The 18,209-nt window shown below is 37.5% G+C and overlaps 1 protein-coding gene across 4 annotated transcripts in view; it reads right to left on the minus strand.

Moving 5' to 3' along the window:
- The window catches only part of ENTHD1 (ENTH domain containing 1), a 151,487-nt gene that overhangs the window by 87,190 nt on the left and 46,088 nt on the right, over positions 1-18,209 (minus strand). For all 4 annotated transcript variants that reach the window (XM_055374689.1, XM_019018107.4, XM_055374688.2 and 1 more), the window contains one exon: positions 5,571-5,689. In XM_055374689.1, the coding sequence (XP_055230664.1) occupies positions 5,571-5,689 (119 nt within the window). The remainder of the gene's footprint in view (positions 1-5,570; positions 5,690-18,209) is intronic.

The raw sequence follows: 18,209 nt of genomic DNA on the forward strand, positions 1-18,209 counted from the left end.
TCACCATGTTGGCCAGGCTGGTCTTGAACTCCTGACCTCAAGTGATCCGTCCACCTCGGCCTCCCAAAATGCTGGAATTACAGGTGCGAGCCACTGTGCCCGGCCCCTAAAATAATCTATGTCTTTTCAGTCAGTGAGCTATTACGAAATTAAAGAACAGCAAAATTTTAATTTTATGTACCTTTCTAAGCTGTTAGAAAAACAATTGAATCCGATACCTAATTGGGTTGGGGAAAGGCATCAGGAACAGAAAGTAAAAAATAATAATAATAATTCCAACCTTCCTTATAGGAATTGCAGCAGGGAACACTAAGAAAAGCACTCTGAGCACAAGACTAAACAAGCATCTTTCACAGGAAAAAAAGAGAAGCTAACATTCATTTACTGTCTATTATTCATTCATTTCTTCAGTTGACAAAAATTTGTCAACTGAAGATTCAGCAATGAATAAAGACTAAAAAGGTCTCTACTCAAGAATATTTCCTTCTAGTGGGAGAAACAGACAACAAACAGAAAAACGAATTAATGAGATAATTTCACAGTCATGAGTGAAACGGATTTCTAGCCAAGATGGTTCTGTATGTTCATACTTTGGGGATGTCTCCCTTCTCCAAATATAGAGCAATGAGAGAGAAAATGCAAATGTGAAAATTAAAAAGATATAGTCATGCTCAAAACCAAGATTAACATCTTCATGGAACAGAAACAAATAATGGTAAGGAGAGGCTGAAGCTGTGGACCTTTGGGGCTCTGGGTACAGAAAATGTCAGAGAAAATCAGGAGCTCAACTGCTGAAGGCTACAGTGTCAATTCAAGATAGGAGTGCTGAATATGGATCCCTGCTTGAGATTATGCTCAGGTATTAGGATCCCCACTTACAAAGGAAGCTGAAATAACCTGTCATCAGTCACAGCCTGGGGTTGTGGCTTCTAAAAGTATTAGACTCGGATAGGTGAGAGAACACAAACCTCTCTAGCAATTAAAATACAGCATCCTTTGGTCTAGGGACCAGATCTGCAATATCTCTGATACCAGCAAAAGAAAGCAATCCCAAGCTGCCAGTAAGTCCTGAATGTGGATGAATAGTTCTGGGTGTCAGGAGGAGGCAAAATGAAAGACTGTTAAGCAGGAAGGAGAAAGGACACAGAGAGAAAGATTAAGAAACAAAAACAAAAACTTGAGCTACTCAAGATGAGCTTATAATCCAATACTCTAAAACACAGAAAGAAAACCAAATTCACTCCAGAAAAAGTCAATATAATAAAGAAATATAGGGGCCAGGTACGGTGGCTCATGACTGTAATCCCAACACTTTGGGAGGCCAAGGCGGGCGGATCACCTGAGGTCAGGAGTTCAAGACCAGCCTGGCCAACATGGTGAAACCCCATCTCTACTAAAAATGTAAAAAATTAGCCAGGTGTAGTGGTGGGCGTCTGTATACCCAGCTACTTGGGAGGCTGAGGCAGGAGAATCGCTTGAACCCCAGAGGCGGAGGTTGCAGTGAGCCGAGATCACGCCACTACACTTCAGCCTGGGTGACAAGAGCAAAATTCTGTCTCAAAAAACAAAACAAACAAACAAAATATATAGAAAGTATTTAAAACTGAGTACACGTAGTCTTAAAAGATAATGAAAAGGATAACATTTAATTTACCGGAATAAATCAAGAAATAAAAACAGGCAGATATGAAATAAGTACAAATGGATATACTTAAGAAGCAATGAGAGGTTCTCTAAATGAAAAATAGAGTTATTGAAATAAAAACCTGGCAGAATGTGGTGGCTCATGCCTGTAATCCCAGTGCTTTGGGAGGCCAAGGCGGGAGGATCACTTGAGGCCAGGAGTTCGAGACTAGCCTCGGCAATATAGTAAGACCTCGTCTCTACAAAATATTTTTAAAATTAGCCAGGCATAGTGATGCACTCCCAGCTGCTTGGGAGGCTGAGGTGGGAAGATCGCTTGCACCCATGAGTTTGAGGTTACAGTGAGCTATGATCATCCCACTGCATTCCAGCATGGGCAACAGAGGGAAACTCTGTTTCTAAAATAAATAAATAAATAAATAAATACCTCACTAGACAGAAAAATTCTAAGTGGGCACCTATGAAAGGAGAATAAATGAATTGAAAGATGATCTAATCACAATGCAGCATGGAGATATGAAACAAAAAAAAGTTTTAAAAAGCTGCTGAAAGCCATTAAAAATGACAGAGTAATCCAATGTATATTTAACGGAAATTAAGCAGAAAAAGTGTTCAAGGAGATGGAGGAAAAGTAATGTTTGAAGAGCTATATGCTAAAATTAAAGATGTGAGTTGTCATGTGAAAGTGCAAACAGGAGTTAAGTAGATACTATGTCTGAGAAGGTCGCAGAACACTGCAGAAAGAACAGCAAGTCCTGCTTCTGGTTCTGGTGGCTCCCTCTCACAAGATCAACCCAGGAGGTACTATAAAGGAACGACATCAAAATGAGAAGAAAACTGAAAGGCCCCTGGGGAGACATAGAGCTCTTTTGAACTGGTAAATTTGTGTGAGAGTGAGTAGGGGTGTCGGTGCTGGCTTTATCCTGGGACGGAAGGAAGGGAGTCTGCAGTGACAAGATAACATAGGAAGAAAGTATCATAATGACACTCCATTTGCTGCCCTGCAACTGGCCTCCACAGCTGCTGGGACTCAGGCAGCTGTACTCAGGAGTACCTTCCAGTCTGTGCAGAAGCCGAGTGGGCAAAGAGCTGAGAAAATTTGGGGGCGACTGGGGTAGGCTTGGGAAGATGCTTCTTCACCCTTCCTCTTCCTGTCCCCCAGGTGGGCATGTGGTTTGCAATTTAAGAAGTGTCTCCCCCTAAGGCTACTTCTTCTTGGGGTATTAAGAATTAATTCATAACTTGAGGCATTGATCGTTAGGATGAGGAATGATCAGCTTAGGTCTTATGGGGGTGAAGGGGAAGAAATACTCTTCACTCTAGAGTCCATTTCCTTCACCTCCCACTTAAGCTGATAGGGAGCAGACAGATTAAGCTCTAGCCTTTAGCAATCCTAAAAAAAAGCAGCCATTACCTCTAAAGATAACCAGCCATTGGAGGAGCATAACTATTTCAAAAGAAAAATTAAAAACTGAATCACTGATTTCATCAGAAGCCCAGATATTAGAAAACATAGACCAAGAATTTAAAATAAATTTACTAAACATACCAAGATAAATAAAAAGGGATATAAGTAATATGAAACAGGAAGACATGATATAAAGAAGAAATATAAATACTGAATATTACATATAAAAATAGAATAGTTGAAATAGAGAATATAGATGATATTTAAAATTGAATGGATATAGCTGAGAATAAATTACTAAGCTGGAAGATCAAATTGAGGAACTCACAGAAAAATGAGAAAACAAATAGAAACTATAAAGAAAAGTGAAGAGATATAAAGATAGAGAATTACTAATATCCAGATAATAAGAGTCCAAGAAAGATAAAAAAGTGAAAATCAACAGTAGAAAATGTTTGAAGAAAAATCGAGATAACTTTCACAGGACTAAATAGGGATGAAAAATCCTCCAACTGAAAGTCCCATGGGTGAGAAAGAGGAAAGAAAAGAAAACCACACTTACGCATACTGTAGTAAAATTAAGTCTTTTCAACAAATAGTGTTGAAACAACTGGATATACTTGGGCAAAAAAAAAAAAAAAATTAAAAGCCCTTTATCTATACACTTCACACCTTACACAAAAATTAATTCAAAATAGATCACAGACCTAAACGTAAAACATGACACTTTTAGGAGAAAACCTGTGTGACGTTGTTTAGGCAAAGAGTTCTTAGATATGACACTAAATGCATGATTTTCAAAAACTGAAAAATTTGACTTCATTGAAATCTTAAAATTTTGCTCTGTGAAAGATATTGTTAAAAAGAAAACACAAGCCACAAACGGAGAGAAAATATACACAGATCACATATCTGACAAAGAACTTACATCCAGAATATGTGAAGAACTCAAAACTCAATGGTAAAAAGAAAACCAATTCAATTAGAAAATGGATAAAAGATGTGAACATATGAATAAGGTCAAAGATAAGTTATAATGCCACAAATAAGCACATGAAAAGATATTCAACATCATTAGCCATTTGGAAAATGCAAATTAAAATCACAATGAGATATCATTACAGACCTATTAGAAGAGCTAAAATTAAAATAGCAGTAATACCAAAAGTTGGTTAGGATGCAGAGCTACTGGATCTTTTATGCATTGCTCATGGGAATATAAAATGGTATAGCCACTCTGGAAAATAGTTTGACTATTTTTGCAAAACTTGGCACGCACTTACGGTACAACCCTACAACTCTCTGACATTTATCCCCGAGATATGAAAACTTCACACAAAAATATGTACACAAATATTCACAGCAACTTTATTCATCATAGCTAAAGAAGGAAACATCCGAATATTCTTCAGTGAATGAATGGTTGAACAAAATCTGGTATATCCTGACAGTGGAACATACTCAGCAACAAAAAGGGATGCGTTACTGATTCATGTGACAACCTGTCGGCCCCCCAGGAGCATTACACTGAGTGAAAAAATTCCATCTCAAAAGGCTGCATACTGTCTCATTCCATTTATATAACGTTCTAGACATGACAAACACTGCAGAGATGGAGAAAATATTATTGCCAGAGGATGGGTTGGGAGTGGGGTGGGTAGCACGAGGCACTTCTTTTGTGGTGATGGAACAGTTCTATATCTTCATTGTGGTTCTGTTTACACGTATCTATACATGGGATATAATTACATAGAACCACACACACAAAAACACAAATGCAAGTTTAAAAATCTGAACAGTGAATTGAAAAGTTGAACAATGAATAAGGGCTGCAATCCAGTTGGTACTAATTAATATACCAATATCCGTTTTCTGGTTTTGATGTTGCGCTGCAACCATACAACATGCCAACAGTGGCACAAGCTGAGAGAAGGGCATACGGGACTCTGTACTATTTTTGCAGCTTCCTGTGAGTATACAATTATTTCATAGTAAGAATTCTTTTTAATGGGTAGAAAAAGACTATTCAACAAATTAAATATTGCCTATCCACAAGGGTACAAAGAAGGACTCTATCTTCTACTATACAGAAAAATTCTAGAGGACATAAGGACCTCAACACTTAGAAGAAAAAATAAGAGATTTTATTATATTAGGGTAAGAAATAATTTCTCAAGATTTTTTTAATAGCACAGACCATAAAACTTTGATAATTTGACCTTATTAATATTTAAAGCCCTGAATAACAAAAGACACCAAAAGCAAAGTTAAAAGACAAGCACAATTTCTCTTGGAACACATGAAGCTGCAAAAGACAAATTTAAAAAAAAACCCAAAACATAAAAACACATCATCCGCTAGGGCCTCCAGAAAGAACACAGCCCTACGGACACCTTGATTTTAGCCCAGTGAGCCCTGGGTCAGGCTTCTAACCTACAGAAGATAATAAATTTGTTTGTTTTAAGGCACAAAACTTGCAGTGATTTATTACAGCAGCCATAGGAAACTATAGATTTACCTCTGTTGATTTCCAACCATGAATCTTGAGTGGAAGTGTTTCCTGGGACAACATAGTTTCTGTAGGCAAATGAACATCTTGGCAATGCTCTTGTTTCAATTCTGCCTTGCACACATTTTCTGTCAACAATATAAAGCTAAGATTTTACTTTGGCAAAACACAGTTATGTTTTTATATTAGTTCCCAATTTGTAAGTTAATCACTTCTGAAGATACCTTTTTTTCCTGCTAAATATAAACCATCTGCCAGTGGTAACCTATAAGTGTTAATCACTTTAATATGTCTCTTTGTAATAAGTGAGAAGTTCAGACTGATTTTAAAAATACAACTTAAATTCTTAAGAAAATAAAATTATTTTCTTTATATTTGACAAATATTCATACAAATTTATAATGCACTTATGTGGTTTTGATTGACTGCATACTAACAATAATTATGATAAGTCAATCTAGAATAAATATTAAAATCTTTGGTCAGAGAAAATTTAGAAAAATAATTTAAATTCTAGCCCTTTCCTACATCAACAACTCTGTTATAACATTACTTAGTCATCTTTTCTAAAAAATAAGGTTTAATGTAGTATAGAAAATAGAGTTTGAAAAAGTGAAAAGTATTCAAATAAAATTTTAGCAAAGCAGGAATGAGAACTGTAATTATTTTAATTAATATTTTAAAGAACTTTATTACTGCAGTGTGAATTTGATGTGTTCTAAGAGAAACTAATCAGAAATGTATAGATTATTAGATAAAAGAACTCAACACAATTTTTAAATTTTGATTTGAACATAAAAGAATACACCTGTGATATGGTTTGGATTTGTGTCCCCACCCAAGTCTCATGTCATATTGTAATCACCAATGTTAGAGGAGGGGCTTGGTGGGAGGTGATTGGTTCATGGGGCGGATTTCCCCCTTGTTCTTGTGATAGTGGATTCTCATGAGAGCTGGTTGTTTAAAAGTGTGTAGCACCTCCCGCTTCGCTCTCTTCCTCCTTCTCCAGCCATGTAGGACATTCTTGCTTCCCCTTTGCCTTCCACTATGATTGTAAGTTTCCTGAGGCTTCCTCAGCCATGCTTCCTGTACAGCCTGCAGAACCATAAACCAATTAAACCTCTTTTCTTTATCAATTACCCAGTCTCAGGTAGTCCTTTATAGCAATTTGAGAATGTACTAATACAACCAGTGAAAATAAACTGATATTTCTGTTTATATCTTTTTGCTAAACAATATTTTTATAGTCCTAATCTTTCCCTTGCTATGTTAATTACTATATATTAGTACCAACTCTAAAAAGTCTAATCTGAAAGTATTAGTACCAACTCTATCTCAGCATATCATTGGGCACAATAAGAAGTATAAGAAAAACTACCTTCAAATTGGTATATACACACTACTGGAGATATGTAAAGATTTCCCAAGGGCTAGGTGGGCATAGATAGTTTTAAAGGAAGCAATTTCCAGATCCGCAACTTCCACCTATGTTCTTACCAAAAACTGATCTGCCTGAGAATGCAACTATGCAGAGGTATCAGGCTAGTTCTTTCCCCTTTCCCTCCAATAATAAATTTTCTCCCATTTTACAAAAGAAAGGCATATCCTCACCCATCCTATTATGATATCTTCCCAAGCATAAGAACGTCTAAGGCACCAAATAATAGTTAAAAATACGAACATAGAGGAAGCCTCCTTTAATCAAAGCAGAAAAAAACTAATGGTCTGTCTGTCCAGACATTTCTTTTAATGGGAAAGCATGGCATAAATAACAAGGTATTTTGGTCCACACCAGCATGTTTGGTATTCTGATATATTACAGTACGAGGCAGCAGGAAAGATGACAAGTTTTGTTTAATGTCCTTGTGTTTTTCATTCCTCACCTATTATCAAAGAATGCATTATTCCTAAGGAAGAGTCCCCTGAGAGTAAAGCCAGGCAAGCATGAGAGGCAGGGGTGCCATATGTCACCAATGCAACAAACTCCTGATGAGGCTGCATGCCTTTGCCATCCATCTTAGGAAAGGATTCAGGAGTGTGAAGACAATCAGGACAACATCTGTTTATACATTTATTTGAATAAAGTAAGACATTTTCTGAAGGAAACTTTAAATCTGATTTGGCTAGTTGTCTTAACAATGGGAGTTGGCTTTGCCAACCTAGATTATATGGTAAATATTTTCCAAAAATTGAATGAACCAAATCTGAGGTTCTGTAGAGTTGATGAAAGTATATTTACAGCATATGATACAATAAAATCATTTTCTCAAAAAATTGTATTGACAGATATACTGCAATTAATATTTTAATTTTTCTCACACTTTCTGAGTATATTCAGTTAAATTAAAGTATAACAGGTTTAATTAATAGTTATTTAATAAATTTTAGTATGAATTTTTTTGGTATTGTTCCCAGAAATTGAGAAAGTAAATTACTCCTTATGACTGTTTAACAAGTCTTTTTCTAAGTAGGGTGTTTCTAATTCTTTGCTTTTAGCAACACTGAAAAATGACTTCATCGAGTTAACAGTCAACAAGAGATAAAAATATATTTTATAATAAATCAGTATATAATTTCCAGCATATTACTTGGAAGAAATTCATAGAATTGACTGACACTATTATAATAAAGCTTCTTCTTGTCCCATCTATGATTTAGGTGAACAAGTTTTCTCAGCATTTATCTTTATACAAATATAAATAAAATAGAGGCAGGATTTCTGCTGAGCCCTGCTTGTAGCTAGCAATCAGTCACATTCCTACGTGGGCAAATGAGCAGTTCCAATTATCTCATAAAACCATATATTTCTAATAAAATATTTAACAAATATTCATACAAATTTATAATGCATTTATGTGGTTTTGATTGACTGCATACTAACAATAATTGTAATAAGTCAATCTAGAAGAAATATTAAAACCTTTGGTCAGAGAAAATTTAGAAAAATAATTTCAATTTTATATCTATTTGATGTAGAGAAGATTTCCAAGCATAAAAATATTTTATATTAGAATAAAATTCTGCAAGAAATGTAGAATAAACATATGACTTCAGAGAGAAAAGGGAATAATGTAAAATTTCTAACAGTTAAGGACTTCATGTATTTTTTTTTAAATGAATGACTACAGTTATCAATCACAATCGTATTTAGATTCCTTTAGATACATTTAAAAGATGGATATAACTTAACAGTTTGCTTGTTTTTTCTTTTCTTTTGTCCTTAATGTCAGTATTTACAATGTGCCAGAATTATATCCTTTGCAGTTATTTATACTTACAAAACTTCATATATCAACTCAAAAATGTGTGAGGAGGTACATAGTGTTTCAAAATCATTTTAGGGGTTATGCAAAACAAAAAAAATACTGAAAAGCGGTAATATAAGGCACAGTCTTTACCTTCTAGAAGTTTATAGCCTGACTAGGTATATAAGTCTAACATACAGACTTACAGGAAACAGAGAACAATTATATGCTAAACGTTCTTGAATTAATTAATTTTAGGAACAGATACTCTAAGGAGGAAAACAACAATGTGCACCAGAGTAATCAAAAACAGCCACAAAGAGGAAGTAAAATTTGAACAAGGCTTTGAAGGATGGCTAGGATTCCAATAAGGGTAGAGGCAAAGGGAAATTACTCCAAGCAGAAGGAACTACGTGGGCAAAGGGAGAAAGTATGGTAGATGCCAGAGATACTGAAGAAATAAGAATCTTTCATTTATGGTTGTAACTTTTCATTTTGTTTTAACTTCACATAAAAGTGAATAATTAAAATGAGCTTATTTGGGGCTTGGAGATTTTGTAGCTAATATTGGCAAAGAGTGGTGACTTGGGGCTTAGATCATCTATCGACTTTCACTGGATTTAATCAACTACATTATCACTCGCTCGGCATTCAGCAACTAAATCATCTTGGAAATCATATGGTCTTAGGTTTTAGACATTACCGAAGTAGATTAGTAAAAATGTCAGATGGTCAATTTTGAAGTAAATTGTGAGAGAAACTGAAGAATAGCAAGAATTGTGAAAGAAAAAATATCTTGCATGTTGGAGATGCATTTTGGCCTAGAATAGCCTAAATGTTGTAAACCTATCTTATGAGGCAAGAAAGAAAGCAATTAGAATATAGTGGGTCTATGGAAACTCATTAAATTTTTCTTTCAGTATCAGATAGCATAACACTGGAAGTGAGGTGTGCTTAATTAGATTTGGTAATTACACAACATTTATTTCTGGATTTTCACAAGCAAGTAGGAGAGAACATATATTTAGTTCCTTATAGTTCCTTAGTGGAAATGAGATCCCTTTGGTCTTGTAAGCTACTTATCAATTGACACTGTGAAGTCACAAGCCAATGAAGACTAGTATGTGAATGAGAAACCTCAGAGGAAAAAGTAATGATGCTGCAGGAAATGAAGCCACTGAGTCATTCAAAGATGAGTGCTTCGATACCAAGGTTGTAAGTACTTTGTGGAAACTATCTAGAAAGAAGCTGTACATCCCACTGAGCCCGCACCACTCAGATAATATCACAAAGCAGAACTTGTGAACCCTCCGATATTTCTTAGATGAGATATCAAACTGACGTTTAAATTATCAGGCATTAGCAATGCACCATACATTTTGGAAATGCAACGCTCCGTAAGTTGAACAGATTTCCAAATTGTTTCATTTATTATTTAGCATATAATAACCATGTCCTTTTAGGTGTAATGTAAGTGAATTAAATAATTTGCTTAACAAAATTAATTTTTAGTAACAGACAGATATATTGCATTATAGAAAATATTCAGTGGGCTAAGGAAGAGCTAGTAAGATCTAAAAGTCAAGTCTCATGGTGCTTAAGTTTATATCTAACTTTTACAGAATTGTGAATTTGGAACCTTGACTCCAATTTCGTTGTTTTGGCACATAGTTAAGCATCTTTTTTTTTTTGAGACGGAGTCTCGCTCTGTCACCCAGGCTGGAGTGCAGTGGCGTGATCTCAGCTCACTGCAAGCTCCGCCTCCCAGGTTCACCATTCTCCTGCCTCAGCCTCCCGAGTAGCTGGGACTACAGGCACCCACCACTGCCCCTGGCTAATTTTTTGTATTTTTAGTAGAGACAGGGTTTCACCGTGGTCTCGATCTCCTGACCTCGTGATCCACCCGCCCCAGCCTCCCAAAGTGCTGGGATTACAGGCGTGAGCCACCACGCCTGGCTAACTTAAGCATCTTAAAGTAGTTGGTATTTGTCATATTTTTTTAACTTTCATTTTGTAATAATTTTAAGCTTACAGAAAAGTAACAAGAATAGTACAAAGAACGCCCATATGGTCTTCATCCCAGATTCACCAATTGTTAACATTTTGCCCCATTTGCTTTATCCTCTATTCTCATTATCTATTTATGTACACATATTATTACTGTCCTATATTTTAAATCTAGAGGAAAAGCCATTGTAGGTTGGGTTCCCTAGGAAACAGACTCTCAGACTCAGATTTGCATGTGGGAGAGCCATTAGGGAGCGCTCTTAGAAACTACCAGTGAGTCTAAGTCTCTTTGTAGGTCACTCAGGACTTGCTTTATGAATCTGGGTGCTCCTGTATTTGGTGCATATATATTTAGGATAGTTAGCTCTTCTTGTTGAATTGATCCCTTTACCATTATGTAATGGCCTTCTTTGTCTCTTTTGATCTTTGGTGGTTTAAAGTCTGTTTTATCAGAGACTAGGATTGCAACCCTTGCCTTTTTTTGTTTTCCATTTGCTTGGTAGCTCTTCCTCCATCCTTTTATTTTGAGCCTATGTGTGTCTCTGCACGTGAGATGGGTTTCCTGAATACAGCACACTGATGGGTCTTGACTCTTTATCCAATTTGCCAGTCTGTGTCTTTTAATTGGAGCATTTAGTCCATTTACATTTAAAGTTAATATTGTTATGTGTGAATTTGATCCTGTCATGATGCTGTTAGCTGGTTATTTTGCTCGTTAGTTGATGCAGTTTCTTCCTAGTCTCGATGATCTTTACATTTTGGCATGATTTTGCAGCGGCTGGTACTGGTTGTTCCTTTCCATGTTTAGCGCTTCCTTCAGGAGCTCTTTTAGGGCAGGCCTGGTGGTGACAAAATCTCTCAGCATTTGCTTGTCTGTAAAGTATTTTATTTCTCCTTCACTTATGAAGCGTAGTTTGGCTGGATATGAAATTCTGGGTTGAAAATTCTTTTCTTTAAGAGTGTTGAATATTGGCCCCCACTCTCTTCTGGCCTGTAGGGTTTCTGCCGAGAGATCCGCTATTAGTCTGATGGGCTTCCCTTTGAGGGTAACCCGACCTTTCTCTCTGGCTGCCCTTAACATTTTTTCCTTCATTTCAACTTTAGTGAATCTGACAATTATGTGTCTTGGAGTTGCTCTTCTCGAGGAGTATTTTTGTGGTGTTCTCTGTATTTCCTGAATCTGAACATTGGCCTGCCTTGCTAGATTGGGGAAGTTCTCCTGGATAATATCCTGCAGAGTGTTTTCCAACGTGGTTCCATTCTCCCCGTCACTTTCAGGTACACCAATCAGACGTAGATTTGGTCTTTTCACATAGTCCCATATTTCTTGGAGGCTTTGCTCATTTCTTTTTATTCTTTTTTCTCTAGACTTCCCTTCTCGCTTCATTTCATTCATTTCATCTTCCATTGCTGATACCCTTTCTTCCAGTTGATCGCACCATTCAGGACGTAGGCATGGGCAAGGACTTCATGTCTAAAACACCAAAAGCAATGGCAACAAAAGACAAAATTGACAAATGGGATCTAATTAAACTAAAGAGCTCCTGTACAGCAAAAGAAACTACCATCAGAATGAACAGGCAACCTACAAAATGGGAGAAAATTTTTGCAACCTACTCATCTGACAAAGGGCTAATATCCAGAATCTACAATGAACTCAAACAAATTTACAAGAAAAAAACAAACAACCCCATCAAAAAGTGGGCAAAGGACATGAACAGACACTTCTCAAAAGAAGATATTTATGCAGCCAAAAGACACATGAAAAAATGCTCATCATCACTGGCCATCAGAGAAATGCAAATCAAAACCACAATGAGATACCATCTCACACCAGTTAGAATGGCAATCATTAAAAAGTCAGGAAACAACAGGTGCTGGAGAGGATGTGGAGAAATAGGAACACTTTTACACTGTTGGTGGGACTGTAAACTAGTTCAACCATGGTGGAAGTCAGTGTGGCGATTCCTCAGGGATCTAGAACTAGAAATACCATTTGACCCAGCCATCCCATTACTGGGTATATACCCAAAGGACTATAAATCATGCTGCTATAAAGACACATGCACATGTATGTTTATTGCGGCACTATTCACAATAGCAAAGACTTGGAACCAACCCAAATGTCCAACGATGATAGACTGGATTAAGAAAATGTGGCACATATACACCGTGGAATACTATGCAGCCATAAAAAAGGATGAGTTCATGTCCTTTGTAGGGACATGGATGAAACTGGAAATCATCATTCTCAGTAAACTATCGCAAGAACAAAAAACCAAACACCGCATATTCTCACTCATAGGTGGGAATTGAACAATGAGATCACATGGACACAAGAAGGGGAACATCACACTCTGGGGACTGTTGTGGGGTGGGGGTAGGGGGGAGGGATAGCATTGGGAGATATACCTAATGCTAGATGACGAGTTAGTGGGTGCAGTGCACCAGCGTGGCACATGTATACATATGTAACTAACCTGAACAATGTGCACATGTACCCTAAAACTTAAAGTATAATAATAAAAGAAAAAAAAAAAACTACCAGTGAGGAGCGAGGCAGGCAGGAAGGATCGGGTCAAGCAAGCGCAGTTGCAATAACTGTAGCACACTTGCAATAAAGGACTCAGCTGATCCTTATAGGAGCTTTGAGGCTGGAATGGCTCTTCACAGTTGTCCTGCCTTGATGTAGGATCCCTTAGCTAGGGGGCATGACCTTGAACGAAGAGGCTGTCTTCAGCTGTTGGGAATTCCCAGAGGAGGATTCAGTTGAGAGCCCACAGCCAACACCCTCCCACAACTCAAGAGTGCCTTGATCTTGAAGCAAGGATCTGGGAGACACACCACAGTATCCACTACAGACACAACCTCTATGTTTCTGCTTTATTGCTCTGCTTCCATTTACCTGAGAAATGCTTCAAAACACAGGAGATGGAGTGTACAATTACTGTACATCTTTCTTGGTAGATGAATTTTGAGATTAAAGATGTACAATTACTGTACATCTTTCTTGGTAGATGAATTTTGAGATTACTAGGGGAAAGGCATTTTTTAAGGTGAAAAGAGAAGAATAAGAAAGCAGAGATGTTTAAGTAGATTTTTAAAATTAAATTTGAAATAGGTAGATAAGAAAAGTGAAAAAGAACCAACTTTACTGCTGGAGATCTTAAAAATGGAGTTGAGACAATTTTATTTCAGTATTTTGCTAATAATAGCATATAAAATTTGAGACACTGCCAGTAGTTCTCACTTAAGAATAATGAGAAACAGGGAAATTCACAAACCAAGTTAGATGCTCAGCTCCAGGGACAAGGAAAAATAAACAGTCACTACAAAAGCAAGTTTTAATATTCAGTGGCTGACTCCTGGGTTAAGATAGCAAAGTGAAACTGCAACACAGAATTCCCATCACCCAGTATGCAATGAGGTTTTTTTAAAAAGTCAATAGCAATCTAACATAGAAACAGAAATAACTAAAATTTCTAAAAGAAAAAGAATCAAAATAACTGGTGGCCAAGCAAAGAAACAAGATCTAGGACATCCCTTCTCCCCCAAAAGCAATACTGGTAAGATGACAACAATCTTAGAGTTCTCATCAATATCCACATGTCTGGAAAAAAAGAGAACTGAATGGAGAATGCTTTCTTCCCACTTATGACGGAGGAGAGGTGAAAATAGCTAGAGAAAAAAAATGGGTGTAACAGCGTAAATAAAGGTGCTTACACTTCAACAGGCATGAAAGCTACACTTTGACACTGAATTGGGCGAAGGATCTAAAGCTTGAAGGTATCTCTCCCCCACAGGAATAGGATACATACCTCAACTAGGTAGAATGAGCAGGACCTCATATAAGAGACTCAAAAACAGAACAGAGTTCAGGTATTCTAAAGAAGACCATACATGGCCTCAGCTGAGATCTGCTACAGAAAAATGGATTAAAAAAAAAAAAAAAGCCCACAGACTGCAGCCTGGTGGAGAAAACAAACTGATCTCAGATATGGTGGGAAGAGTCAAGAAATCACTAAGTGTTTCTGAACAAACAACAGCCAAAGTTTATTGTGCTGACTCTGTATTAGCCCATTTACTTCTTATAACAACTCCCTCACAGGGCCCATGTTAACCCCATTTTACAGAAGGTGAAATTACAGCACAAGGGCTTAAGTAGCCAGTCCAAGGTCATACAACCAGTCAGGATTCAAATGCAGACAGTATGGCTCCAGGACCTGAGCCCTTAACCGTTATACTCTACCACCTTCAAGAGACAGTGCCTAGTGAGAGCTGCCTAAGCATCAGCAGGATGTGAAGAAATGGCCTGGCAACTAAACAAACACATTCCGGTAGAAAAACGAGCAGAGAAGGAGGGAAGGAGAAGCATGAAAGGGAAAGAAAGGGAGATGGCATGCATAAAAGAAAGATCCCAAATGCAGAAGAAAATGTAGCTCAAGAAACAGAAGGAAAATTCCTCACAATATGGCATTCATTTTTGAAGTTATTGTAAATTATATCTTTCATAAAATTCATAATTGTTTCTTGTCACTACATAATACAAAGCAAAGCATTTAAAAAATGTTTCTTGGCCTTACATGTTTCCTGTTTTTCTAGAAATGATTTTCATATTTGCTTCCTCTTTTTCTGTTGAGCTACTCTTTTCTCATTGATTTGCAAGAATTTTTTATATATTCTGGATACTAATCCTTTGTCAGTTATATGCGTTGGAAAATTTTCCCATTTTGCGGCTTTTTTTTTCACTTTTACATGGTGTTTTTTTTTTCCCCTCAAAATCTACTACAAAACTATAGTAATCAAAATAGGGTGGTTCTGACACAAAACCAGACATATAATCTGTTCCAATGGAACAGAACAGAGAGCCCAGAAATAAATCCATGCATTTATGGCCAACTGATCAACAAAGGTACCAAGAATACACAATGGGAAAGGACAGTTTCTTTGATAAGTGGTGCTGGGAACACTGGATAATCCACCACACATATAAAAATCAACTAAAAATGGATAAAAGATTTAAAATGCCAGACCTGAATCTGTAAAACTACTAGAAGAAAACATAGGGAAAAGTTTCTTTTTGAGACAGGGTTTTGGTCTGTCACCCAGATTGGAGTGCAGTTGCGTGATCACAGCTCAGTGCAGCCTCTACCATTCAGGCTCAAGCGATCTTCCCATTTCTGCCTCCTGAATAGCTGGGACTGCAGGCGCATGCCACCATGTCCAGCTAATTTGTTTTTTTTCTTAAGAGACAGGGTCAGATGAGTAGTTTGCGAAAATTTTCTCCCATTTTGTAGGTTGCCTGTTCACTCTGATGGTAGTTTCTTTTGCTGTGCAGAAGCTCTTTAGTTTAATTAGATCCCATTGGTCGATTTTGACTTTTGTTGCCATTGCTTTTGGTGTTTTAGACATGAAGTCCTTGCCCGTGCCTATGTCCTGAATGGTAATGCCTAGGTTTTCTTCTAGAGTTTTTATGGTTTTAGGTCTAACGTTTAAGTCCTACTCATCTGACAAAGGGCTAATATCCAGAACCTACAATGAACTCAAACAAATTTACAAGAAAAAAACAAACAACCCCATCAAAAAATGGGCAAAGGATACGAACAGACACTTCTCAAAAGAAGACGTTTATGCAGCCAAAGACACATGAAAAAATGCTCATCATCACTGGCCATCAGAGAAATGCAAATCAAAACCACAATGAGATACCATCTCACACCAGTTAGAATGGCAGTCATTAAAAAGTCAGGAAACAACAGGTGCTGGAGAGGATGTGGAGAAATAGGAACACTTTTACACTGTTGGTGGGACTGTAAACTAGTTCAACCATGGTGGAAGTCAGTGTGGCGATTCCTCAGGGATCTAGAACTAGAAATACCATTTGACCCAGCCATCCCATTACTGGGTATATACCCAAAGGACTATAAATCATGCTGCTATAAAGACACATGCACACGTATGTTTATTGCGGCACTATTCACAATAGCAAAGACTTGGAACCAACCCAAATGTCCAACAATGATAGACTGGATTAAGAAAATGTGGCACATATATACCATGGAATACTCTGCAGCCATAAAAAAGGATGAGTTCATGTCCTTTGTAGGGACATGGATGAAACTGGAAATCATCATTCTCAGTAAACTATCGCAAGGACAAAAAACCAAACACCGCATGTTCTCACTCATAGATGGGAATTGAACAATGAGAATACATGGACACAGGAAGGGGAACATCACACTCTGGGGACTGTTGTGGGGTGGGGGGAGGGGGGAGGGATAGCATTAGGTGATACACCTAATGCTAAATGACGAGTTAATGGGTGCAGCACACCAGCATGGCACATGTATACATATGTAACCTGCACATTGTGCACATGTACCCTAAAACTGAAAGTATAATAATAATAATAATAATAATAACAAAAAAATAAAGTCAGCTGATTAGCAAACTTAAAAAAAAAAAAAAAGACAGGGTCTTGCTGTGTTGCTCAGGATGGTCTCAAACTCCTGGGCTCAAGAAATCCTTCCGCCTTGATCTCCCAAAGTGCTGAGAGGCATGAGTCACCTGTAAAGGCATGAGCTACCACACCCAACGGGGAAAAACTTCTTGATATTGATCTGGGCAAAGAACTTTTGTATATGACCCCAAAAGCACAGAAAATAAAAGGTAATACAGTTTTATTAGTTTTCTAATGGTGCTATAAGATCATTTGTTCTAATGATGCTATAACAAATTACCACAAACTTAGTGGCGTAAAACAACAACCATTTATTATCTCGCAGTTCTGTAGTCAGAAGTGCAGGCAGGTTAAATGGGTTCTCTGTTTCTGGTTTCACAAAGCCAAAGTCAAGGCGTTGGCCAGGCTGAACTGTCATCTGGAAACCCTGGGGAAGAATCCACTTCCAAGTTCAATCCAGCTGTTGGCAGAATTCTGCTCCTTGCAACTGTGGGACTAAAGTCCCCATTTCCTTGCTGGCTGGCAACCAGGGGCCACTCTCACCTTCGAGGCCACTTGCATTCCTTATTACTCCATCTTCAAGCCAACAATAGTGCTTCAAATCCTTCTCACACTTGGAATCTTTCTGACTCCCTCTTCAGCCACCAGCTAGAGAAAATGCTCTGCTTTTATTTTTTTTTAATGAATTAATTATTTTTTTTTTTTTTGAGACGGAGTCTCACTCTGTCACCAGGCTGGAGTGCAGTGGCACAATCTTGGCTCACTGAAACCTCCGCCTCCTGGGTTCAAGTGATTCTCCTGCCTCAGCCTCCCGAGTAGCTGGGATTACAGGCATGCACCACCACGCCCAGCTAATTTTTGTATTTTTAGTAGAGACAGGGTTTCACCATGTTGGCCAGGATGGTCTCGATCTCCTGACCTCATGATCCACCCACC

This window comes from Gorilla gorilla, chromosome 23 (genome assembly GCF_029281585.2).
Source record: "Gorilla gorilla gorilla isolate KB3781 chromosome 23, NHGRI_mGorGor1-v2.1_pri, whole genome shotgun sequence".
Lineage (NCBI taxonomy): Eukaryota > Metazoa > Chordata > Mammalia > Primates > Hominidae > Gorilla > Gorilla gorilla.